The sequence below is a fragment of the Desmodus rotundus genome, chromosome 10 (genome assembly GCF_022682495.2).
Source record: "Desmodus rotundus isolate HL8 chromosome 10, HLdesRot8A.1, whole genome shotgun sequence".
Lineage (NCBI taxonomy): Eukaryota > Metazoa > Chordata > Mammalia > Chiroptera > Phyllostomidae > Desmodus > Desmodus rotundus.
This window is the reverse complement of record NC_071396.1, coordinates 18,216,058-18,241,465: the sequence shown is the minus strand read 5'-3', so window position 1 is coordinate 18,241,465 and position 25,408 is coordinate 18,216,058. Positions and strand designations below refer to the sequence as shown.

The 25,408-nt window shown below is 45.4% G+C and overlaps 1 protein-coding gene across 7 annotated transcripts in view; it reads left to right on the top strand.

Annotated features, from left to right (window-relative positions):
- The window catches only part of RYR2 (ryanodine receptor 2), a 522,347-nt gene that overhangs the window by 311,347 nt on the left and 185,592 nt on the right, over positions 1 to 25,408 (top strand). For 5 of the 7 annotated variants that reach the window (XM_071219600.1, XM_071219599.1, XM_071219598.1 and 2 more), the window contains exons 26-35: positions 1,538 to 1,697; positions 3,283 to 3,430; positions 9,940 to 10,148; positions 12,122 to 12,296; positions 17,238 to 17,446; positions 17,909 to 18,261; positions 19,965 to 20,079; positions 21,220 to 21,380; positions 23,172 to 23,331; positions 23,706 to 23,792. In XM_071219600.1, coding sequence (XP_071075701.1) covers positions 1,538 to 1,697; positions 3,283 to 3,430; positions 9,940 to 10,148; positions 12,122 to 12,296; positions 17,238 to 17,446; positions 17,909 to 18,261; positions 19,965 to 20,079; positions 21,220 to 21,380; positions 23,172 to 23,331; positions 23,706 to 23,792 — 1,777 coding nt within the window. The remainder of the gene's footprint in view (positions 1 to 1,537; positions 1,698 to 3,282; positions 3,431 to 9,939; positions 10,149 to 12,121; positions 12,297 to 17,237; positions 17,447 to 17,908; positions 18,262 to 19,964; positions 20,080 to 21,219; positions 21,381 to 23,171; positions 23,332 to 23,705; positions 23,793 to 25,408) is intronic. The other 2 variants (XM_071219601.1, XM_071219596.1) reach the window with 1 other exon arrangement.

Below are 25,408 nucleotides of genomic sequence, written 5' to 3'. Positions count from 1 at the left end.
GGCTTCAGGCTCCCTCCTGGAAGCTGTGTGTGGAGCCGGCACTGCCACTGGCCACGCAGCTTCTAGGGCCACAAGGTCCTGCGCATGCACTGGCCAGTACGTCTGCTAGGTGGGAAAGAGTGCGGTCCTTTCTTCCCCAGGGTTATGTTAGTTTAGAGTGTGGGTCGGACCAGGTGCTTTCTCAGAATGACCGATTAACTTCCCAAACCTCCACGTGCTCCGGGACGGTGCACCTCCTGACCAACCCCTTCTTGTCCAGAGGTTAGCCTGGGTGCTAGAGATGTGTGGGACACTCACCGGATAGAGAAGGAACACTGGATCCTCTGGGACTGTCATTTGACTTTGCTGTCATGACTGAATTATGTCAAAGAAAACCAGGGCTGGACCAGGAGGCTCAGACATCAAGGCGGGTGGGGTCACTGAAGTGATCCAGCAGGATTCTTGCTTAAGACTGGACGGAATGGAGCCAATGGAGCCCAGGCCATTTATTTCTTTTAACTTAGCATAGTCATCTGGTGAATCGTCTTTTTGTGCCAAAGGATAATCTTAGAGATGAGCAGGCGTGCATCTTTATCTTAACTTGGCAAAAAGAGTTACCTCCTCCAAACACTGTAGCTTACGAGCTGCTGTGTGCCACGCTCTGGTGTAAGGACAGTGGCAGCTAGGAGAACGGGTCAGCACAGATCCAGACCTTGAGGCCCAGTGACGGTAGGGAAGGCGGCGTGACAGAGAAGGAGGGGGAGGTTCACGGGCCGTGAGCCAACCTGGGGGTAACTCAGAGGAGACAGCTGTGAGTCTGTGTGGAGCAGGGCAGTGTTACTGCCCAGCGTGATGTGTTGAAAATGTCACATTTTCAATTTTATATTTCTTCCAAAAGATTAAAACTTATACTCATTTACTACCTTTTCTCTGTAGCTCAGAGTGTGGACATTGTTTCTGGTAAGAGTCCCTAAAACACCCAGGCCTTCATGGTGATTATGAACTTCCTAGTCTGTCTTATTGAGGGCTTCCTCAACTACGTGCCTAGGAATGACAGTAGGGAAGTCATTTTTAAATGCATTAGAGTTTTCCTGTAGGATAATGAATAGCTAGTATCTGAAAGGATACACAGCTTTATTAAATAACATCACATTAATATAACATTTAAAAGTTGAAACTTGAGAACTTCGGTTAAGAAATCCAGCAAATGTTCTGATTGATCACCAATAATTTGATTTATACTATACAAAAGACTTGACTATTAGGAATACAAACAGTGTAATTCCTTCTGAGCTTTGAGAGATACGTGAGTTGTTTTATTTCTGTTTTATTGGTGAAAGAACTAAACCATAAAGGAGATGTGATCTTTCCTCCTAATGAGCTACTGGCTGAAGTCGGAGGGGTCCAGGCCTGCTGACTGGCGTGTTACCAGCGGCTTGCACCGTGGTTTATGGAACACTTGGAAGTACGGGGTGAAGGCGAAGGCTACTACAGTGATTTTTAAGCTTTGACTCTTCTGGAAAGGCCAATTACAGGAGTGTTTTGCTTTGCTCCACAGTTACCAGCTGACGAGTGGATACAAGCCTGCCCCGATGGACCTGAGCTTTATCAAACTCACTCCGTCTCAGGAAGCGATGGTGGACAAGTTGGCAGAAAACGCTCACAACGTGTGGGCCCGGGATCGGATCCGGCAGGGCTGGACCTACGGCATCCAGCAGGTGCGTGGGGGTTGGCACTGCAGGTGTGGTCTGAGGGGCACGGAGGGGTCAGCAGCATAGTCTGTGACAGGAGAGATGAAATAATGATGGTGTAAAAACTCGTCCAAATACCTTAAAGCACCTGTTCAGCGCTGGACCCGGGCTTGTCTGATGACCACAACTCTGCGCATGAGGTGCGCAGGGAATATCATCAGTACAGTGGTGCATGGTGTGGCTTTGGGGCATTTCTCTCGCTGAGACTGTCTTTCTGGAGGAACTTTTGAAACTGGAGAGAGTGAGGTAAAATAACAGTAGAAGAGGTCCACCATTCCCTAGTCGTAGTCCCGGGGAGAGGCGACTTTTAGAACCTGGCGCACCTGGCCTTCCAAGTTGTGGCATGAGGCATCTCGCATCTTCTGCGGCAGGTTGGCAGGTCTGCAGGCCAGGTGCTCACCTGGTTGCCACCGCAGGCAGGACAGTGCCAAGAGCAATGAAAGCAGCCTTGCATCCATTCAGATCATGCTTTGCCGCCAAATGAGTGTTTGTTAAACTTGGTCAAACCAGAGGTTTCTGGATTTCACAGTGAAATACTCAGCTTTGCAGAGTAGGAGCAGCTCTCCTCGATCCTGCCAACCGGGACAAACCCTCTCTGCTGCAGAACTTGTCTTGTTGGGAAGGTTTGCCAACACCCCCGGCCTTCCCGTTCCCCTCTGTGCCCAGGTAAATTGGAACTGCGTGTGCTTCTGGGAGTTTGGGAAGGTTGGTGGATGCTGCCCAGAGAGTCTCAGTGAGTGAGTGGAAAGAAGGTATGTCTGCAGTGCCAGGGCCCTGAGGACCTGCAGTCCGTGGTGCCTCTGCACCTCCCATGACTCAGGCTTCGTGCTCACTCCGAAATAAGCATCCTTTGCCCGGACAGTACAACGGTCTGTTTGCCGTCCTTGTTAGCACCATGGTGACCACAGTGGAACTGGGAGCCTCTTTTGTAACAGTTCTGTAGTCAAGTCTGTACTTCTGGAATCACCTGGTTTCACTGATCGATGGGGTAAACTTAGTGCATATTTTCAAAGATAGTTGAAGTCATAGAATGACCTTCTGTAACATAGTGTGTTTTCTCTTAAGAAGGACAGGAGCCTTATGTAGTCTGTTGAGCCCAAGCCACTTTGACCGGCACTAATTTGGCTCTTCTGGAAACCAAGGCTTGTCCATCCGTGGAGCAGGGAAAGTGTGTGTTCTCTCTGTTAGCTCATTGCCTGTGTCCATGGCATTTGCAGATGGTTAAAGAGACCCTTCAGGTTGGCTTTTGTTATTGCTGTGACCGCTTTTCGCTTTTGTTCTTGTGGAGTGGTCTTGCTTTAAACTGATGCAGTCAGTCACTCATTCGATGAAATCTTCTGTGTTGACTGTTTTGGTGACTTCTACAGCCTGAGAAGGCAAAGGGAAGGGGGAAGGGGCAGGCTTTACCTTCAGGCGCTGTATATTTTGTAGTATTTTTTAATCCTCATCTGAAGATGTATTTTTTATTGATTTTAATTTTGTTGTATTTACTGCCTCATTTCTGAATGTTGTTGGTGTTACCTCGATGACAGCACCCTTCTTCTTCCTGCAGGATGTAAAGAACAGAAGAAACCCTCGCCTTGTCCCCTACACGCTTCTTGATGACAGAACCAAGAAGTCCAACAAGGACAGCCTCCGGGAGGCTGTGCGCACGCTGCTGGGGTACGGCTACAGCCTGGAGGCGCCGGACCAGGACCACGGTGCGTCAGGGCCACTGTGTGCCCCTGCTCACGAAACTGCGAGGGGTTTTCTAAAGCCAGATAGATGACTAAGGGGGGCGGACCAGACAGGGTCCTTTAGGATGGAATCTGTGTGCGGCGCGCAGGCTAGGGCCCTTTTTTCCTGAAGGATTGGACCTGTCTCTCAGCAGAGTGGCTCAGGCCCACAGTAGTGCTGCAGGGGAGAGTCTAAGGTGCACCTCGAACTAATTCCGACCTTGCCCCCACCTGAGTCCACCAGTTGTCCTTCAGAAGAGCTGGTTTCAGTTGTGTGTGGGAGTAAACTGTAGTGGGAACTAGTGTTTTCTAACCCTTCATTATTTATACTCATTCGTGTAGGTGACATTAATGAGTGCAATAGTTTGCTTTAAGGAGAACACATTAGAATAGGCAGTCAATAAATATGTGTTGAATAAATGGACTTTTAAAGGGTTTATGAAGAACACATTTCCTTTTAATAATACCTTTTAAGAATATGATTCAAAGCGATCAACTTGTTAATCTTTTGTTCCTGCAGTGTAAATTGGCATTGTTGACCTTAACAAATAGACCAGGTATTTCCCAGGGTCTCTTTGGGAACAACGGAGAATTGCAGCATGTGGTCTAATGGTGAACCACCCACAAAGCCAAAGAACAAGGGAGAGGAATGTTCTTTTGTAGAGAAGGGGGGGCACTCGGAGGTTGTAAACAGAGAGACCATTGGAGGAAACTGGGAAGTTCTCAGGGCAGTGGCTTTTCCACTCAGGGCAGTGGTTGTCAGGTGAGGAGAAGATCCTCCTGTTTCCTGCTGGAGTAGTAGAGTGGAAGAATGTTCTCCCGTAGGCGATGGTAGTACTTCTTCCTCTTTGGGGTGGTGAGTGGAAGGGCATGAGTGAACCTTTTGCAGGCCTTCCCAACTCCGGTTTAAATGAGGGTTTTGTTTATGATCTTCACAGTATTAATACTCAAATTTTAAAATTGGCAAAGACTGTATGTTTCCTTATAGCACTGTATTGGAATCTCCATCAGCTTAGCTAACACTGCTCACCCACCCTGGTGATCCCGAGACCTCGCACCACCCAGTTTGCAGGCCCACCCACCTTCTTCCAGGGGCTTTTCTATACAAACGGCCTGTCTTGGCTCATGCTGCAGACTTTCCTAAGATCTCTCAAACATTCACAAACCCCAGACAAGCAGCGTCTTGCCTTGGTGTGCCCAGAACCTCTTACTAAGCAGCCCCAAGCCCAGCACTGGCGAAAGGCAGACTTGATTTGCAGTTAGGGCTCTCCTGGGCACCTCCAAGCCCAGGACAAGTGGCAGCCACCTGCAGACCACTTTGTAGCTCATGCTGGGTGGTCCCAGGCAGGGCACAAGCAGCACCTGAACAGGCCTGCACCGCCTGGGAGGCCCCAGAGACAGCACACCTGGTGGATAGCCTCTGACCATGCTGAAGCACCACCCAACCACCCCCATGACTGACACACTGAAGGGGCAGACTCAGCAGGTACCTGAGCCGTGCTGAAGTGATGAAGTGAGTTCTGCTCTGGGGGACCAGCTGACGTGCCCCTGCTCCAGGGGCCAGTCCTCCAGCCGATTGGCCTGGGGGTAAGTCCTTCCCATTGACACACCCACAGTAATCAAGGGTCAACTACAGCAGGAGGATGCACACAGCCCACAGGGGAGGTGCAGCCGGGGCACCCAGCACAGGTGACCAGCAAGGCCGTGCCACTGGGCTCCACGGGACACTACTACATAAGACCACTCCACCAAGACAAAAAGATACAGCAGCTCTACCTAATACATAGAAACACACACAGGGAGGCTGCCAAAATGAGGAAGCAAAGAAACATGTCCTAAACAAAGGAACAGAACAGAACTCCAAAAAAGATCTAAAAAAAATGGAGACAAGAAACCTACTAGGTGCAGAGTTCAAAACACTGGTTATAAGGATGCTCAATGAACTTAGGAGAAGAGTAGATGAATTCTATGAGAATTTTAACATAGAGAAAGGAAACAAAAATGGAGGTAGAAAATGTAAGAAGGACCAGTCAGAAATGAAGAATATAATAACGGAAATGAAGAATGTGCTAGAAGAAATCAGTAGTAGAGTAGCTGAAGCAGAGCATCAAATCAGTGATTTAGAAGATAAGGTAGCAGAAAACACCCAGTCAGAAGATCAAAAAGAAAAAAACAACAAAAAAATGAGGATAGTTTAAGTGGCCTCTAGGATAGCTTCAAGTATACCAACAAGTTAGTGACAGAAGGTGTCCCTAACTTGGCCAAGGAAATAGACATACAAGCCCAGGAAGTGCAGAGGGTCCCATAATTAAAATAGCAAATGTTGAAGACAGAGAGAATCTTAAAAGCAGCAAGAGAAAGACTGTTGGTTACCTACAAGGGAGCTCCCGTAAGACTGTCAGGTGGTTTCTTAGTACAAACTTAACAGGCCAGAGGGATTGGCATGAAATATTCAAAGTGATAAAAAGCAAGGAACTCAAAGCAAGACTACTTTATCCAGCAAGGCTCTTATTTAGAATCGAAGGACAGACAAAGAGCTTCCCAGACATAAGTCTAAAAGAGTCGTCGCCACCACACCAGTATTATAAGAAATATTACAGGGACTTAATTTTAAGAAGAAGGACAAAAGAATAAAAATTATGAATAAAATGGCAATATATAATATATATGTCAATAATACTTTAAATGTAAATGAATTAAATGATTCTGTCAAAAGACATAGGGTGGCCCTGGCTGATGTGGCTCAGTGGTTGAGTGCTGGCCTGTGAATCAAAGGCTTGCCGGTTCAATTCCCAGTCAGGGCACTTGCCTGGGTTGCAGGCCAGGTCCCCAGAAGGGGTTGTGCGAGACGCAACCACACATTGATGATTCTCTCCCTCTCTTTCTCTCTCCCTTCCCCTCCCTCTAAAAATAAATAAGCAAAATCTAAAGAAAAAACAGACACAGGGTGTCTCTGAATGAAGAAAACAAGATCTTTACATACGCTGTCTAAAAGAGACTCCAGATTGGAATATCCATATAGACTGAGAGTAACGGGATAGAAAAAGGTACTTCATGCAAGTGGAAATGAAGAAAAGCTTGGGTGGGGAGATTGTCATTTTCACAAGGCTGATGAAAATGGAAATTAAAGGATAGATGTGAGAGATCGTATCGAATAAAATAAAATAAGTCTGGTGATCACTAGGATAAGATTAAAAACATTACTTTATAATTGACTGTACTGCTTTTGCTGGCATTAAAGAAGAAGAACATAAAAATTTTTCTGCAATTGAATCTAATCCTATGTTATTAATCCAGGTTATAATTTATTTTCTACTAGAAAAATGCTACATATTCCAGACTGAATATGAACTCAGCATTTGAATTGTACTGTTTTTGAAGTCTTGTTCTGAATATTACTTTAGAAATTAATTTTTCTTCATTATAAGGTTTTATCAAAGTTGGAATTACTTAGAAATAATACAAGGAGGTTAAAAGAATGATTGGTTAATATCAATAACTTTACTTATCTAAATACACCTAAAATATTTTAGATATGTATGAAATTTTAAAGAGAGCAGCCTCCCTTCCTTCATAGCTTACTATAATTTAAAATAATTTAATGAAATCATAATTAGATCTCGCCTGCCCTCTAGTGGCCAGTGTCTTTTAAACGTAGGGTTTGCAGCCCAGTGTGGTAGATCCCTAGGCGCTACTTGATCTGTCATTTGTGATTCCTCTCTGTACAGTGCCTGGGGGACCTGGGAACACAGTATTATTCATTCCTTACCCTTAATCTCGAGGTGGTTTGCTAAAGGCATAGTTCTTGAATTTCTTCTCCTGTGATCAGCAGCAGCCTTGATAAAACACGTTAGGAATATATCGGCTGACTTCAAAGTGTCAGTTTTGATTATATTCATCATAACAATATAAAAATCATGTACATAACACAGATGACCTAGAACTGCCTATCAGACATATATGAATGTAGAGTGTCTAACATCCAGCGAAGCCTAAGAAGTGCATGTTTGGGTGACGGGTGCTGCCATCAGCTGCGTGCCTGGGCGCCTGTGTCGGGGCTCGGAACAGGTTTTGTTCCTCCCTCAGCCGGCCCGTCACTCAGTGTCACAGGGGACACAGAAATTTGTCACAGATTGTCTGGACCTGTTCTTATAACTTCTGTGGATCCAGATTCTCACTGATGATTAATATTTTATCAAGAAACAGAATGCTACACTGTTGCTTCCGAGACCATGTCTGTAACCTCCCCTAAACCAAGGAGAGAAATACAGAGCATGAGACACACCGAGGTGGAGGGAGGCCTGAGGAAGTCTGTGGAGACCCTTCCGTTCCAAGTGCAGGCTGAGTCTCGAGAGCGGTGAGGAGAAACCACCAGGACTAAGACATCCGGCACTGTTGCCTAGTGTCGCCACGCACTTCCCAGGGAACCCCTCTTTTCCATTTCCCATATCAGAGGAGAGCAGTAGTGCTAAGTCCTCATGCCAAGGGAAATGGGCAGCGGGCTTATAAGGGCCTTGTTACGTGTTTAGATCGAATTTGCCTTCTGGCGTGTTAGGTATAAGCCTGTGTGAAAGCTGCCTGCCTCCCCTGAGCACCTGGGCCTCGTGCGCCTGTTGGTGGAGGTGATGCCCCAGGAACCTGAAAAGGGAAAACAGATCTGTGCGTTTTTTAGTACTTGATGATCCTAAAACCCTGAGGGTCCACACTTAGAAAAGGGGGTGTTTTTTTCTATTAGTTCATATTAAAATATAGTGTATAATTTTACTTGCAAATGTTGACATAATTAGAATAAGGATAACTACACAAAAGCATTCTTCTCTCCTGAAAAGGAGTTCCCAGGTGTCTGTGCGGCAGGTGGCATTTTGAGTTTGAGGCTCTTTCACTGCTGCTGAGAGGGAGCAGCTTGGAGCACACTGGGTGGTCAGGTGTGTGCGTGTGCACACGTGTGTGTTGTGGGGAGAAGGTGGAAAAACGATGTGCCACTTGTCCAGAAACTTAGTATAGGTGTTGAAAGGTTTATCAGCAGATACAGTTCTGCTGTGTTCTCTGTAATCGCCACAAACATCATCAAAAAGCAGTAATCGATCGTTTCATTATATAGCTCTATTATATTAGTATGTGCTAGACCTCTCAGTCCATTTTCTTTACTTCACTCTAATCTTAAATTGTTAAAGATGGTCTAGCTGTGCATTTACTGGGGCCCTTTAGAGCTTATCTAGATTTTGTGTAGTTGATTAGATCACATGCAGTTAGTGGTTAAGCTGTTATTAAACTTTTATTATTTATAAGGTCTTTCCCAACTCTTGAAAGGCGAGTAGGTGAGAGTGACATTTACCAGCACCTTCTCCCTCTGTGCCAGCTACAGAGGCAGAGGGGGAGGAACACAGGCTGTGGCCCGAGGCAGCTCCCGAATTCTGCCCTTTGTTAGTTCTGTGATTTTGGTTAAATCACTTCAGTTTCCTTCTCTGTATCTAACCCGGACCCTAGCTGAGCTGACAGCATCCTTGGGGATGTCAGTTCAGTGGGCCCTGTCCCCATGCCCTGGTTTTTCCTGGGGGCTTCCATTCTCACTGACACCTTGGCTTCAGATTCCTTGCTCTGAGGTTTCTCACTCCAGGCTATCAATCCACCTGTGTCCTCTCTCAGTCCATGTGTCCACTTTCAGTCCACGTGCACCAATCCATGTGCATCTACAATCAATGCACATGCATTTACTTTCAGTCCACGTGCGTGCACTCAGTCCATGTGTCCACTCTCAGTCCACGTGTGCCAGTCCATGTGCATCCACAATCAATGCACATGCATTTACTTTCAGTCCACGTGCATGCACTCAGTCCACGTGCATCCACAATAAATACACGTGTGCTCACTCTCAATCCAGTGTCCACTGTTGATCCACATGGGTCACAGATGTTTTTCCTTTTGCACCAAACACACTGATTCTGACGTTAGACGTGACCCTTCTACTTTTCCCCCGAATTCCTGAAACACGTTTGTGTGTGCAGCACATCGTAGTGAAGATGTGGGGAGTGGGAGTTTATGGGTGGTCACCCTGCTCTGCTGTTTGTAGCTTTCTCCCTCCCCCTCATTGCCTGGCTGGGTCTTCCCTCTTCTCTCCCGTCCATACGTGGTGGTTCATTTCTTGTGTGGAGTGGGTCAGTCTGTCTTGCTGTCCGTCCATGCCTCATGTGCATCTTATCTTCCTCCACCCAACTGTCCTGCGGCTGGTAGGTGTTTCGTGCAGAAAGAGAGTTCCCCGCTGAAAGGGCAGCTCACTGCCAGCTCAGCGCCCCCAGCAGAAGTCCTGTGCTCTGCACACCGCGGCAGCGCTGGCCCTGGCAGTGGCGGGCCCTCCAGGTCAGCCCGTCTGCACAGGGTCAGGCACGATGGGAGTAAGAGTGTTGATAGCCCGTGGCCGCAGGTGTGAGTCCCAAATGCGGGTGCGGCCGCCCTCCCCGCTCACGTGATGATGAGCTGAGCCCCCTTCCCCGCAGCAGCCCGGGCTGAAGTGTGTAGCGGCACCGGGGAGCGGTTCCGGATCTTCCGTGCGGAGAAAACTTACGCTGTGAAGGCTGGGAGGTGGTACTTCGAGTTCGAGGCGGTCACGGCCGGAGACATGCGGGTCGGCTGGAGCAGGCCAGGCTGTCAGCCCGATCAGGAGCTGGGCGCCGATGAGCATGCCTTCGCTTTTGATGGCTTCAAGGTGAGCAGCCAGCGCCAGCCTGGCCCCTGGTGGCGGCCCCCTCCCTTAGAGCCCGGGCTTACCCGGGATTCCCGTGCTGGGACAGCGACTTCAGCGCTTCCCAGAGCAGGAATTTGGAACTAGTTCCTGGGAAGTTTTTGCCCTTGTAGCTTCAAAACATTTTTCTCCATCCCACAAATAAAGTCAAGTCATTAACAAAGAGACGAATTACCCATGTCTGTCAAAAGTGTTATAAATACATATGCTAATTGAAGATGCATACATTGTGACACAGCAGTTCCCCGGAGGAGGTGTGCCCTCAAAGCAGTGAGTCATGATAGGTAGACACACTTAATAACCGTAAGAATACCTAAGGCAGTGCGGTTTGCAATCATAAAAAGTTTTGATTTTCAACATTGTTAGTAATTTTCATTTCTTAAGCTGTGGGGAAGCTGGTCAGGTGCTTATTCTATCACTTATTTATATATCATAAATGTTTAAATACTTTTATATGTTTAAATTATTTAAACATTAAAAATGTATATATATGAACATAGACACAATAGAATAGTCATTTTTTGGTTGATAAAGGTAGATACTTTATTCTTTTATTTTTATTCTCTGATTTTTCTTCAGTGGATTGTATTCCTTTTCATATGAGGCGGAAGTCTAATGGAACAAAGGAAGTTAGAATAAATAAGCAATCGTGTAGCACGGGGGTGTCCAACCTGCGGGCTGTGGACCACATGTGGTCCAGGTGGCAGCGATTGCGGCCCAACACAAAATCGTAAATTTACTTAAAACCTTTTTTGTTGTTCACCAGTTTTTGTTAGTTTTGTGTGTTTGATGTGTGGCCCAGGGATGCCAAAGGTTGGACCCCCAGACAGATCTGACTTTGGGTGTTTAGGCACTCATCAGTATGGAGTCTTCTAAAGCACCTGCCCACTTTGTTCGGAAATGTCATGTTTCCTGAGTCCTGTTTTTTATTTCAGGTGGGAAAATTTAATACCTTTTGATATCTAATTTAGTTAAATAAGTTTTCTAAAAACTACTGTGTATGATACTGGAGAGGAATCACATTGTTTTGCATTGGTGACTATATTGCATTATGTGTTAGCTCACATTGAAGTTTATGCTTAGGGGAAAGTTAAAAGACTTTACTGGAAAATTAATTAATATAATTAATTTTGTACCTATAGATCAGTAGAATACATTATATTTATCAAGCTACGTTTTAAGTATATTTATAATATGAGATTTCACCTGTTTATCAAACTATTGATATATATATATTCAGTCTTTAGCTTTTATTTCAGCAAACATATTAAGAACATTCTTAGGTTTGATTTGAACCTTTTGTTTTATCATACAGGCTCGGGAAAAAGTAGGTTTACAGTTCATATGGAAAATAATACAATAATAAATAATAATAACAAGAATAAACTGTTTTGCATTCTCGCAAGTGTAAACCCATTTTTGCCCCACGGTGTATATTGAAATGCTTCTGGATTTCTATTTTGTTAAGTATCAGTGCCATTGGTTCCAAGGAATGCAATTTTATTTTGAAATGGATGAAAATTCGAATGTCATTGATAAATTCTCAGCTGGATTCTCCTCTCATAATTCTTTGTATTTGGGGGAGTAGAGAAAAGCCAACCATGTCCTGGGAAGCATTCATTGTAGGGAGATAAATTTTTAAAGCTATGGAGTTTTTCTTTTAATAGAAAGTATGTGGACCAAATTTTGAAATGACAGACTCTCAAAATGAGGAAAAGGCGTTTGGGTTTTTCCCGAGTCAGCGCGTAGAGTGCTGCCATTAGGGACTTAGAATCCCCAGACACGCGGTCTCTAGGGCCTGGCAGTGGACTTGTGCGGGCGGGCTCCCTCCCGTCGCCCTGGGTAACAGGAGGAGGGGCTGCCGGGAGTCCTGCGGGGGAGGTGGGCGGGGACTGTTCCCCTGGCTTTCTGGGTGACCGGCGACTCTTCTTTCCCAGGCCCAGCGGTGGCACCAGGGCAATGAGCACTATGGGCGATCTTGGCAAGCTGGCGACGTCGTGGGCTGTATGGTCGACATGACGGAGCACACCATGATGTTCACGCTGAACGGCGAGATCCTGCTGGACGACTCAGGCTCCGAACTGGCCTTCAAGGACTTTGACGTGGGTGACGGTAAGTGTGGTGGGTCCTGCGCGCCACAGTGAGGCGCTTTGCTCGGATGCCACGTGGCCGCTACGTGCGTTCAAGGGGAGGGTTGAGGGGCTGCTGCCAGAGGCCCACGGTGCCCACCTGGCCTATTTGGTCAGACACCCTTGCAGTCACTCTAGCGGACGCCGTATCTGCACTGCTTAGCTGGGTTTCATTGAGGCAGAGGCGGCTTTTCTGAATGGGAATAAGAAAGTAAATGGCAGGCAAAAGCATCATTTTCCACAAATGTCAAATTTTTATTTCGAACTTCCCTCTGAGGTACGTCTGGATTCTTTCTGTTCCTTCATTTCGTTAGAAGGTAAGGAGAACCTCCTTGTTCAGGCCCATTGCTGGATGCTGAGATGACAAAGGTGAAGAAATCATTGTACTGTCTTTTTAAAAAATGTATTATTATTTTTAAATTATTTTATTGTTGTTCAATTACAATTGTCTGCATTTTCTCCCCACCCCAGCCAAACCCACCTCCCTCCCCTGCTTCCACCCTCCCCCTTGGTTTTGTCCATGTGTCCTTTATAGTAGTTCCTGAAAACCTTTCTAACTGTCCCCTTCCCCTCCCCTCTGGCTATTATTAGATTGTTCTTAACTTCAATGTCTCTGGTTATATTTTGTTTGCTTTTTTCTTTTGTTGATTAGTTTCCAGTTAAAGGTGAAATCATACGGTATTTGTCCCTCACTGCCTGGCTTATTTCACTTAGCATAATGCTCTCCAGTTCCATCCTTGCTGTCGCAAAGGGTAGGGGAAACGTTGGCAGGAAAATCTCAGGCATTCTATGCAGTAACATCCTCACTGATATGTCCCCTAAAGCAAGGGACATAAAGGAAAGAATAAATAAATGGGACCTCATCAAAATAAAAAGCTTCTGCATGGCTAAAGAAAACAGCATTAAAATGAAAAGAGAACCAACAGTATGGGAAAACATATTTGCCAATGATGCCTCAGAGAAGCATCTGATCTTCCGAATATATAAAGAACTCACATGACTCCACTCCAGGAAGACAAACAACCCAATTAAAAAAATGGGCAAAGAACTTGAACAGACACTTCTCCAAGGAGGACATACAGAGGGCCCAGGAACATGAAAACATTGTCCTGTCTTTATGCAGGTCACGGTGGACCAGGGGCGTCCACACTTGCATCATTGCTGGTCAGTGGAGAAGTTCTGAAAGTGCAGAAAGTGGGATGGGAGCACAGTGCAGGGAGCAGACAGTGGTGCTGTGGTGGGCCATGGCCTGGAGCAGGGCTGTGGAGGGGAAGGCCCTTTGTGAAGCAAATGCTTCCAGACAGGTGGCCCCTGGCCACAGGAGGTTATTTTAATTTACATTCATTTAGATGGAATGAAGTTAAAAGTTGAGTTTCTGAATGGCGTTTGCTGCATTTTAAGGGCTCAGTGAGGAGCTGTGGCTAGTGGTGCCCCTACTGGACTGCACAGGTATAGCACACTTACAGCCTCCCCGGAGTTCTGTCCCTCGCTGTTGCTTTAGAGCAGCGATTTTCAACCAGTGTGCAGCAAGGATTTTTACAGCGTGCAACACCTGACTGTTTAGTCAGGGGCGCTGACCTCTTTTCCCTTCGATTGTCAAGTGAAAAAATGGCAATAGCCAATACAACAATAGCTGTCCAGTGTGAATTAATCAAAATTGTACCTATTTTTTTGGATCAGATGGGGCAAAAAAAATTTTTTTGGTGTGCCACAAAATTTTAGTAGTTTGTGTGTGCCATGAGATGACAAAGGTTGAAAATTGCTGCTTTAGAGCATAGACACAAGATCACTTAAGAAAATACTATATAAATACCATTTCAAAATGAGCTAAAACATTTTTTTCAGAATGGCTTTTGGATTCTATTCTTTGAATATATACAGTCTTGGATTTTAAGATACACCTCAATTCAGTACTTCTAATATTCAATAAATTTCTCACTGATCTTCAAAACTTAGCCAGCTCATTGTTTGCATTAAATTTTATATTCATTCATTCAGGATGCTTCTGAGTGGGTATGACCATTATTTTGGCTGGTTAAAATTAATAGGAACTTTGCATTTTCATAACTCAATTTCTATTTGGTACGCCTGTACCCCTGGGTGATGAAACTGGCAGGTAACCCTCACCTGCTGGTGCATTGCATTTGGAGCAGTAATGTGTGGGGGGAGGCTGGAGAGAGACTTTTTCTGTGTTTACCTCTCTCTCCACTGGCCAATATTATGAGTATGGCCTGAGATTTTATCTTTTTAATTGGTGGTTACTTAAAATGTTTGCACACCATGTGCTTTCCTTCTTAGGGAGTTAAAATCTTGAAATGCCCTTGTGAGTTGTTTGCTTAACTTACAGCACATTGGTTCCCACGAAGGCATTAGAGCGATGCAGGGCTGAACGCCTACCCGTACTCTGTGAGCGCACAGCATAGTTACTGCTGCAGAGTGTCTGGGAGACCAGTCTCGGAGGCAGGGACCCCCGGGTCTCTGCAGTGAGTCTGGTGGCAGTCACCTGCACAGCTTTGCTGTTTGACTTGAAGTTAAAGTGAAATAATGACTAGACTTTGAAGAGTGACCGGGCACTTGTGTGGAAAGGTTTGCTGCAGAGTTCCAGGAGCGTGCTGGCCAACTGTCTGGGAGCCGTGTGGTCTGTGTGGCTGGGCTCTCTCGGGATATGTTAGGAAAGTAGCCTTTCAGCCTGGGAGGCAGGTTCTGAGTTTTATGGGGCCATGACCATAGCTATGAACTTTGTAGGGGTCAGTCCTGATACCGAATATTCTGCCATGGGAGGAGTTGATACATACCTATGACTTTCAGGTGCTTGTGTGTGTGGGGGTTTCCCTTTCCCCCTCAGTAACTTCTCATGGCTCCCTAAACGATAAGAAACGTGGTGGAACTTGCCTGGGTGTCACTCCCTCGGGAGGCCTGCATGGAGCACCCTAACTTGCCCATCAACCGGAGACAGCCCTGTGACATGCAGGTTCCCAGGGACAAGTTTGCAAATCCACTACTTGAGGCCCACAGATTTCTTAGCACAGGAATATACTGTGATTGCTCAGGTACTAAGGAAGTTTTATAGTTGCTCTACCTTCAAATGGTTCTTACTCCCAGCTTGTGTCTATGCCTGCACCACGCATTCTTTATCATGTTCCCGATTCCCTTTTATTGCTGAAAAGACAGACAGCTCCATTATATATGGCTATTAAAGCAACCAAAAGAACTGTGTGGTGAGACGGAGGGAAAAAATCCTGTGTGTAACATACACACACACCCACATACTATATTTACCCAGTCCTTCTCTCTGACTCCTTGGGGGACGATTATTTAAAGCAACTTTCTTTGGTTACCTGTTCAGGAGCTATCACAGCCGCAGACACAGCTGTGGTTTTTAGCAGTTTAACTACAAACTCATCATTCACACTTCTTCAAGCAAGACTGGGTGCGTCCTGGGTCCTGGTTGGTAACAGTGCTGTGCTGCCGTTTATTTCCATCCTGTCTGATGAGGACAAAATGGGTGAAGTCATTATGAATTACTGGATGTAATTTCTACCGTCTTGCGCTATTTTGAAGGTTATACATTGCTTTTATTGCCACTAATTGCAGCAAGGGAAGGAGTAGGAATCACGATGGTAGAACATTGTCAGCTTCTTCTTAGGAGCCACTGCTTTTTGATCTGTCAGTTAGGTTCTCAGGTTTGTAATCTGCAATCCAATACCGACCTTATTTATTGTGCTGAGTACTTGAACTTTTGTATAAAATATTTAGAAAGAAATTAAGAGTCCATAAACACGCTCCACCAAAAAAACCCATCTCATTCTTTTGCCAAAGGTAATTGATTCAAAAGAACCCAAGGAAGCACTGAACAGAATTGGTAGTTCCCCCTTTTATTCAACAGTGGGAAGATTTACTAACCCTGCCCACATTAGAGTAGCTTATGAAATAATTACTTGCTCATCTGCTATTGCTTTTGATTTGGTGTCTTGTTTCCTTTAACTTACTCTGTGATTTCATGTCATGATTGTTGAGGTGAGACTGCATTGTCCTGTGTAAGCTGCAGTGATGTGACGTGGGAGGAAAAGGGACAGAGGGATTAGTGTCAGTTGATTTTAACAACTATGTCAAAATAATTGTTTATGTTTATATTTTTCCATGCTTAGATCTAGTATGGCCCAGGCAAAAAAGGGCAGAATTCTCAGCCCAGGCCACGTAGCTCAGTTGGCTAGAGCGTCATCCCTACATACCAACGTTGCGGGTTCCATCCCCCATCAGGGCACATCCAAGAAGCAACCAATGAAAATGAGTGGAACAACCAGTGAATGTTTTTCTCTCTCTCTCCCCTGTGCCCCTTCCCCTCTCTCTGAAATCAAGAAATAAAAAATAAATACATTTTAATAAAGGGCAGATTCTAAAGGAAAAGCAGCTATCAGTAGATGAAAACCTTTCAAATGTTTCCTTCAATCCTTTTTCCTTTGAGTTACATGTAAAGGACTCTGTAGCTCAGGCTGTGTTGTGGGTTTCTGCAGTTCAGGCTACTAGCCAGATGGAAGAGCAGCGCACTTTGGCTCTTACTTTTCCCACTTTCCCTCCTCAATGGAGCTGTGCACTCCAGAGCTGGGGACTGTGGGATAGGGGCTCCTTCTGTGATGGTGCCCCCTGGGGTCCTGGAGGACTGTGGAGGCCGCTTAGCATTTATCTCCTTTAACAAGGTGAAGAGGAGCTTATCGAAGGGTCACAGTTAGTAACTTATGATGCTAAGATCAAATGCTGCTCTTCTGGCCTTACGACTAATACTTAGTGTTGGTCCTCTCTTTATTCCACTGTTGTCTTCACTGCAGACACATCTCTCACACGATAAGAATTCTGCAGCAATACTTGTGGTCATTCTGTACTAACAGGGTCACATACTAAAGATTCGGATTCTCCTTTCTTCCAGGATTCATACCTGTGTGCAGCCTTGGGGTGGCTCAGGTGGGAAGGATGAACTTTGGCAAGGACGTGAGCACCTTGAAGTACTTCACCATCTGCGGCTTACAGGAGGGCTATGAACCGTTCGCCGTTAACACGAACAGGGACATCACCATGTGGCTAAGCAAGCGACTTCCTCAGTTTCTCCAGGTCCCGTCAAACCATGAACACATCGAGGTTTGCTTTCTCTTCAATATCAGACCATCGCCAAAACCAGGGGTGGCGTGTCTTTACCCATGGGATTTTGTGTTGGACAATTATCGTCACTTAAAATGGTAGCCCCAAGGTGTTACATAATCGTGGAATCTAAGAGCAGGGTCATCGGCCTTGATTTTAAATACTCCATGAGTAGTTGATGAGACCGATGCATACTTACTAATTCTCCGTGTGTGTAGGCAAGGTCAGGCTCTGTCTGCGGGTGCACAGTTACAACGTGGGTTTCCCAAGCTGACTTCTGAGCGGGAAGCAGAACTGCGAGTGTGCCTGTGACATGGTGCTCGCTGTGCACAGTTACCTCACTGACGGAACCCGCCCCGTGTGGCCGTGTTTGGGGCACTGAGGATGTGCTGTACAGAGTCTTAAGAACCACCGAGCCAGCAGTGCTGATTAGAATTGAACCATTACTTCCTTTCTTGCTAGGTGACCAGGATCGATGGCACCGTGGACAGCTCCCCGTGTTTAAAGGTCACGCAGAAGTCATTCGGTGCCCAGAACAGCAGCACTGACATCATGTTCTACCGCCTGAGCATGCCCATCGAGTGCGCGGAGGTCTTCTCCAGGCCAGCGGCTGGGGCGCTGCCGGGGGCCGGCCTCTTTGGGCCCAAGAACGATTTAGAGGATTATGATGTAGACTCCGACTTTGAGGTTCTGATGAAGACAGCACATGGCCACCTGGTGCCCGATAGAGCTGACAAAGACAAGGACACTCCAAAACCAGAGTTTAATAACCACAAAGATTACACGCAGGAGAAGCCCTCGCGTCTGAAACAAAGGTCGCTGATCTATGCAAAGTGGTTTCCAGCCTGTGCTTGTCACGTGGGGTGGGTGCCGGCAGAGGTCAGGGCTTTCCCATGTCGGCTTTTTCCTTCTCTTCGCCCTTCTTCATGCACAAAGGGTTGTGCTGATGACAGCGAAGCCACCTGCTTGTCATCTGATTTGTTCCACATGCACAGTTTATCCCAAATTACATTTTTCTGCATTGTTATGAACGTTATGGTACAAAAAACACACAAGAAAATTTTACTACTTTCAAGTGGACTTAAAAATTTTAGTGTATAGCTCAGTTAAGTGAATGGTAGTGTTAAGTACGTTCACTTCGTTGTGAAACACACTTCACGAGGTTTTCATCTTGCAAAACTGAAACCCTCTACCTGTAAACAACTTCTCTTTCTACCTCCGCACAGGCGCTCGTGACTGCCGATGTGCTGTCTGTGTCTGTGACCCCAGCTGCGCTGGTACCTCTTTTAAGTGGGCTCGCACAGTTTTTGTCTTTGTGACTGGCTTGTCTCCTTCAGCGCCATGTCCTCGAGGGTCACCCGTGCTGTAGCACGTGTCAGAACTTCTTCCTTTTTTAAGGCTGAGTAACATTCCATCGTGTATACAGCCGCATTTTGTTTATCCACTCCTCCGTTCACTCACGGATGGAGGTTTGACTTGATCCCACCTCCTGGCTATTACACGTAAGGCTGTTACCAGCAAGACCCGACTTCAGTTGTTTTGGGAAGGTGCCCAGAAGTGGGGCTGCTGGTAGTTCTGTTTTTCAGTTGGTAAGGAACCTTGGCTGTCACACTGCTTCACAACCTTGCCACCACCGTACAAGGGTTCAGATTTCTTCACATCCTTGTCAACTCTTGTTGCTTTTTATTTTATTTTTTCGTAGTAGCTGTCCTAAGGGTGTGAAGTGATATCTCGTTATGGTTCTGATTTGTATTTCCCTGATAATTAGTGATAGTGAACATCTTTTCATATTCTTTTTGGCCATTCATAGATCATCTTTGGAGAATGTTTTTTTGAAATGCTTTGTCCATTTTTGGATTGACATTTTTGCTTTTTGTTGTTGAGCTCTAAGAGTTCTTTATATATACTGGGTATTTATCATCTATCAGATATGTGGTTGGCAAGAATTTTCTACCAAGAGTCAGGTTTTTTTTCAAGTTTTAAATTATTTTATTGTTGTTCAATTACAGTTGTCTGCATTTTCTCCCCACCTCTCTACCCCACTCCAGCCAAACCCACCTCCCTCCCCTGCTTCCACCCTCCGCCTTGGTTTTGTCCATAAGAGTCAGTTTTTAAGATGTCTTTATTTACATTCTTGTTGAAACTGAAAGAGTATTCTCTCTAAATAGTATTTTTATGGACAAGAGGGCAGCTTGTTTTGTCATATTTCTTGCACTAAATCTGCATTTCGCAAGCTCAGCGTGCTCTGCGTTGGAGAGCTCTTTGTTGGGAGAGTCTGCCCTGTGCATTCAAAGATGTTTAGCGGTGTCCCTGGCCTGCACCCACTGGGCACCAGTGGCACACACTTGGCCATGGTCCCTTCCTATGACAGCCAGACATAGCCCCAGACAGTGCGAGAGTCCTCTGGGCAGGGAAGTCACCCTGGCTGAGAGTCACGCCACCAAACTGGTAGAGTGTTCATGTTGGAGGCAGGCAGAACTTTCAGTGTTGCTGATCCGCAGTCCTGTGGTACTTCCAGATTCCTGCTCAGGAAGACAAAGCCAGATTACAGCACAAGCCACTCGGCGAGACTCACCGAAGACGTCCTCGCAGATGACCGGGACGACCACGACTACCTGATGCAGACATCCACGGTACGAGGTCCCAGCTGTCCCTCCGTGCGTCTCTCACTGTGCTTTGTGTCCCACATGGTCCACTTTGGGTCATTGTATTTAGCAAGCTTATTGTTAAAGTAATTATTTGCTTATTTGGGGGGACTGAAAGGTGGGAAAATATATGTATATGCATTAAGAGACCTATTTTAGGAAAATTTTCCTTAATGGTGCCTGAAATCCTGATTCTACCATCTTGTTTCTTGGCAAAATTTGAATTTGTGACTTAGTTTTTCCAAGTACAAAGTCTTTCATCTTTGTAATATGTCTAAGAGAAGAGCATTTATATTTTTGTAGAGGTCAAGTTTTGCTGCCTGCTACTTGAAGTGTTCAGAACAACTTGTGCTAAAATATGAAATGGAAAGAAATAGTTAAAGTGATTTTAAGGTGTGAAAATATTAAATGTTTGTGCTAGGAGAGGTGAAGCATAGTCACAGGTAGATGATAGGTGTAAATCTCTAGCATAGGTTAGCATTCTTTGTTCACCGGCAGAATTTGAATTATACCTGCCTAATGGGTGATGATTTTATTACGTAAACATACTATATGTGTACACATACATACAGTATGCACGTTCTGTATGTACTCACAACATACATGCATTCACATGTGGGACTATAGAAAACATCAAACCATTTAGTGTGTTCTCTCAGATAGAGTCTTTTCTTTTTCGTACTATTTCTAGTTTAATTCAGGATCTCTGTTTTAAAACTCTTCTGTTTTGCAGTGTTAGTCTTTGGTGTCAATAACATTTTAATTAGGTTTGATTATTTAAGAGAAATATATTCTGCCCTGGCTGGTGTGGCTCAGTGGATTGAGTTCCGGCTTGTGAACCAAAGCATCACTGGTTTGATTCCCAGTCAGGGCACATGCCTGGGTTGCATGCCAGGTCCCTAGTTGGGGGCATGCAAGAGGCAAGCACATATTGATATTTCTCTCCCTCTCTTTCTCCCTCCCTTCCCCACTCTCTAAAAATAAATAAATAAACCATTTAAAAAATAATAAAATAAATATATTCTTTGGCAATTTGAAGTTTTGCCAAAGAATACATAGCCAAAACATTGCAAATCGAAGTTTTGTTTCATTTTCCTTTGCCAACCCCTGGTTTTGCTGTGTTGACAGTACTATTACTCAGTGAGAATCTTCCCCGGACAAGAACCTGCTAACGTCTGGGTGGGCTGGATCACGTCCGATTTCCATCAGTACGACACCTGCTTTGACTTGGACAGAGTTCGCACAGTAACCGTTACTCTCGGAGACGAAAAAGGAAAAGTGCATGAAAGGTTGGTTTTCTTCCATTTCCTGCAAGTGACATCTGATGAAAAAGTTGATAAACCTAGGAATCTTTTCTCTTGGATTTCATGCCTAGGGTAATATTTCTACTTAGAGGAGCAATATAATAACTGTTAATATCAGCGTTCTTTCTGTTGCCCATACAAGCCAGTAAGGAATCTTAATATATTAAAAGTGAAAACCATCCTAAAGTGAGAACGGTGCTCCTCTCTGGGTAATAACCATGTGTTCCTTCAGGTAACCTTGTACGAGACTAGCAACTGTATGGCAACTGTATGGTTACGACCCTCAGCCTTCTGGCTGGGGTTATGCATGGGTGAACATGAGGCAGTTAGTGTTTGGTCCAATACGTATGATGGCAGCTGGTCTGTGGTGGGGAGACAGTTGGAGACGTGAGGGGCTCGTGGTTCAGCCCAGGTGGACACATTTGAACTTGGACTGAGGAGCAGTGGGTTCTTTCCTCAGCTTGGCCATTGACTCGCTGTGTGGCTTTGGGTAAGTCAGTTACACTTTCTGTGCCATCCTTTCTCATTTGTAAAACAAACTCAAACCAAACCTTCAAAAAAGTGAAGAAGGCCGTCTTCCTTGCAGAACTAGACAAGAGAAGATCTGACCATTCGCATTCACCTTTTGTGCCTGTGCATCCTTTGGTCTGCAGAGACGGGTCTTGTAGAAATAGTCCTCCACATGTTGCTTTTCTTTTACACCTGCTCCTCATTTTTGGCGACTGGAAGCTCAACCTCCTACCTTCAGGGTTCGGCACTTGAAGCACTTGAACTTTGACCCCGAGACAGTGGGCCTGGCAAAAACCTCCAGTGAAGAGTGCTTTGTGTTAGTGTGGGGGCCCCAAACCCCTGTCTCTAGCAATATTCTGGGGGATATATTGATACTCAGAGAAGACGACCATATAAGGAAATAACTCAATCTAGTGATGAGCTGCCTAATGGAGGACTTTGGTGTAAGAATAGTCTAGGGGAGGGTGGGTGCATCTTAAGTAAGTGGTGCAAAGAAACACATTTGACTTTCGATTACTCAGAAACTGACAGTATCTTACCTTCTTGTTCTTTGCCTGCCTTTGACATTTTTCATTTTATTTTATTTTTTTACTGATCTCATGAATATATATGCTGTATAGTGTCAGACAAAACACAAACAACTTAAGTTTGTTACCATCTCTGGTGAAGGTTTTGCTGAGGGCCAAACTCAGGTGGGGTTTGTGGGTAATATCAGTGATTTTGTGCATATTCTAGCTAAGTCTCTCTCATGAGAGGTCACTGGGAACTGTCCCTGAAGGGACACGGTTTTAACCAAACTATAAATAAGTACATTGAAGGACTGGTGGCTCATGTAGAATCTGCCTGAGGACTCTGAGAGTGTTTAAACATGAATGCTTCTCATCTCAGAACAGGGGTTAAAAAAAAATGTGAGGACAAAAATTACAAATTAGGGTGATTATTAAATTAACTTTTTTGAACTTCAGAAAAGGTCCAGTTTGGTTTGAGTTTTTAGAGGGAAGGTGCAGGTCAGTTCTTACCTGGTTCCAGCTTGTTGACCAGTCTCCATTAGGTGTGGACTTAGAGACGTGTAAGACCTGAGTCAGAGCGCCCCCTGGCGCCAGTGAAGTTTTGCTCAGAGTCACAGACTCGGGCCCACGTGCACCTCTCCCATCACAGCATGAGCTTGTTGCTTGCGCAGCATAATTTGGGTTTAGTTTGCAAGATACACATGCTTTCTGTTACACGTGTGGTCGTACAAAGATAAAAATGTTCTTTGAAATTCAGCATCAAACGCAGCAACTGCTACATGGTGTGTGCGGGCGAGAGCACGAGCCCCGGGCAGGGACGCAGCAACAGCGGACTGGAGATCGGCTGCGTGGTGGACGCCGCCAGTGGGCTGCTCACCTTCACGGCCAACGGCAAGGAGCTGAGCACGTACTACCAGGTACCGGTCGGCCGTGGGCATGCACTTCTCTGGAGTGAGGCGTTGTTACCCATTAGGGAAAAATGCCTTCTGTCAGATCAAAAAATAAATTAGAAACAAAATGAAAACAGAAATAAGCCAATTACGTGTTTTCACTTCTGTTTGAATAATAGCTGTGCTTTATGCCCTGCAGAGTAAAGAATACACTCCTCCATAAGCATTTGTGTAGTAAAGAAAGGAAAGGCTCCTAATAATCATTGAAAGACAGTATCCCTGTGAGAGAAAGGACAAATCTCTGGTTCCCTTTCATAAAGTGTTCCTTAGTTGTTGTGAAGAAAATGTGTTTTTCTGTTCCTTCCTCTATTAATATTATTCAACGCATTGGTCTCTTTAAGGTGGAGCCGAGTACCAAATTGTTTCCTGCGGTTTTTGCACAAGCTACAAGTCCCAACGTCTTTCAGTTTGAGTTGGGAAGAATAAAGGTAAGAAGGACTCACTCTTGGTGTCATATGTGGATTGTGTTCTGCTGGGAATAACATTTACTTAAATGAATTCAGTATTTTATTAGTACTGCTGTGAATCCTATAAATAATTTTTGAAAAGAAAGTCAGCCATGTTTAAAAATTCTATGCTCTATTTCCAGTCATTAGGAGAACATAATTAGAAATTCGTTCTCTTCAGTCATAATAAATATAATTGTTAGTAAAACCTGGCTTATATGGAACAAAAATGCCAAATTACATACAGCTCAGTAATCACGGAACTGACGTGAGCTAGTGGATGGGCTTACAGAGCTGAAGCGGGCTTCCTTGTGGTCGTGCTGGGCGCTGGGGTGCACAGGTTCTCTGGGGACATTGATGAAAGAGCACTAAGTTGCATGGGGTGGATCAGGAAAAGCTACACGAAGAGGAGACTTTTAGGTTGGCTCTTAACTATTGAATAGGAGACCTCAGGGGACATCGACTGGGAGAGGGCGACAGTGAGCAGGGACATGTAAGCTGGAAAGCGCTGAGCTGAAGAATTCAGTGTGACTGACAAAGGATGCCTTCCAGAGTGGCTGGAGATGAGTGTGCTTAGAAGTGGGCCAAGTCCACACTGAAAGGCCTTGGACGCTGTGCTGGGAAGTTGGCTGCTATTCTGTAGTTGGCCCCCTGCTGGAAATGTGGAGCAGGAGACGGAGCGTAATCCAGCTGTTGGGGGAGAACCCGTCAGTGCTAATGGAGGAGAAGCCTCTGCACTCGCAGGACAAGGGCAGGCAGCAGCAGAGCGACATCAGCAACGTGATGCTGTGGACGCGGGAGCAGGTGCGCAGGCACAGTGATGGATGGAAGGCCTTTTACAGGAGTAGTTCATAGAATTTGACAGTGCATTGAAATTTGTGGATGAATTGGAGCCAGCAGTTCAGGCACTCAAGGAGAATGAAGAATTGAGGGCAGAATTATATATTATAAAATACATATTTTTAGAGTGTACAGCGAGGGATGCTAATGCAGCCACAAGCAGAAGAGCAGGTTTGAAATTCAGGGAGTGGAATCAGGTGAATTTGGCACTTACGAACATGGGGAGGCCAGGTGCACGTCAGGCGACTAGACTGGACAATTTCCATGCTGCCTCGGTGACCATGGACTTGTCCTTAAACCATGCAAGCCTGGTTTCTGCCTTTGTAAATGGGATGCTCGGCCGCCACAGAAAGGCCCATGCAATACAGACTAAAGGAATCATGGCATTTGTTAATCAAGAGGGCATTAGGGAACTTTCCAGAAGAATTCCTGAAAAATAATGGAAACAGTCTATATCACAGTGAATTTAAGTTGAAAGTGTGAGGAAGGAGGCAGCAAGTTCGGATGATGTTTTTTACATTCAGCAGAAGTGATGGTTTCTCGGAACCCTGATGTATGCGTTGGTCTGTCTGACATCCGCACTCGTGTGTGCGTTAGGTAGAGCGGATTGAACGTGTCAGAAACTGGACTGCTGCCCGTCACTAGACGCTCCTAACCTGATGACCTGGTCTCCCCCGACACTTCGTAGCAGCTCTGGTTGCTTAGGCCCAACACCTGGGAGTCATCCTTAACTTTCCCCTTCACTTTCTGTGCCCTGG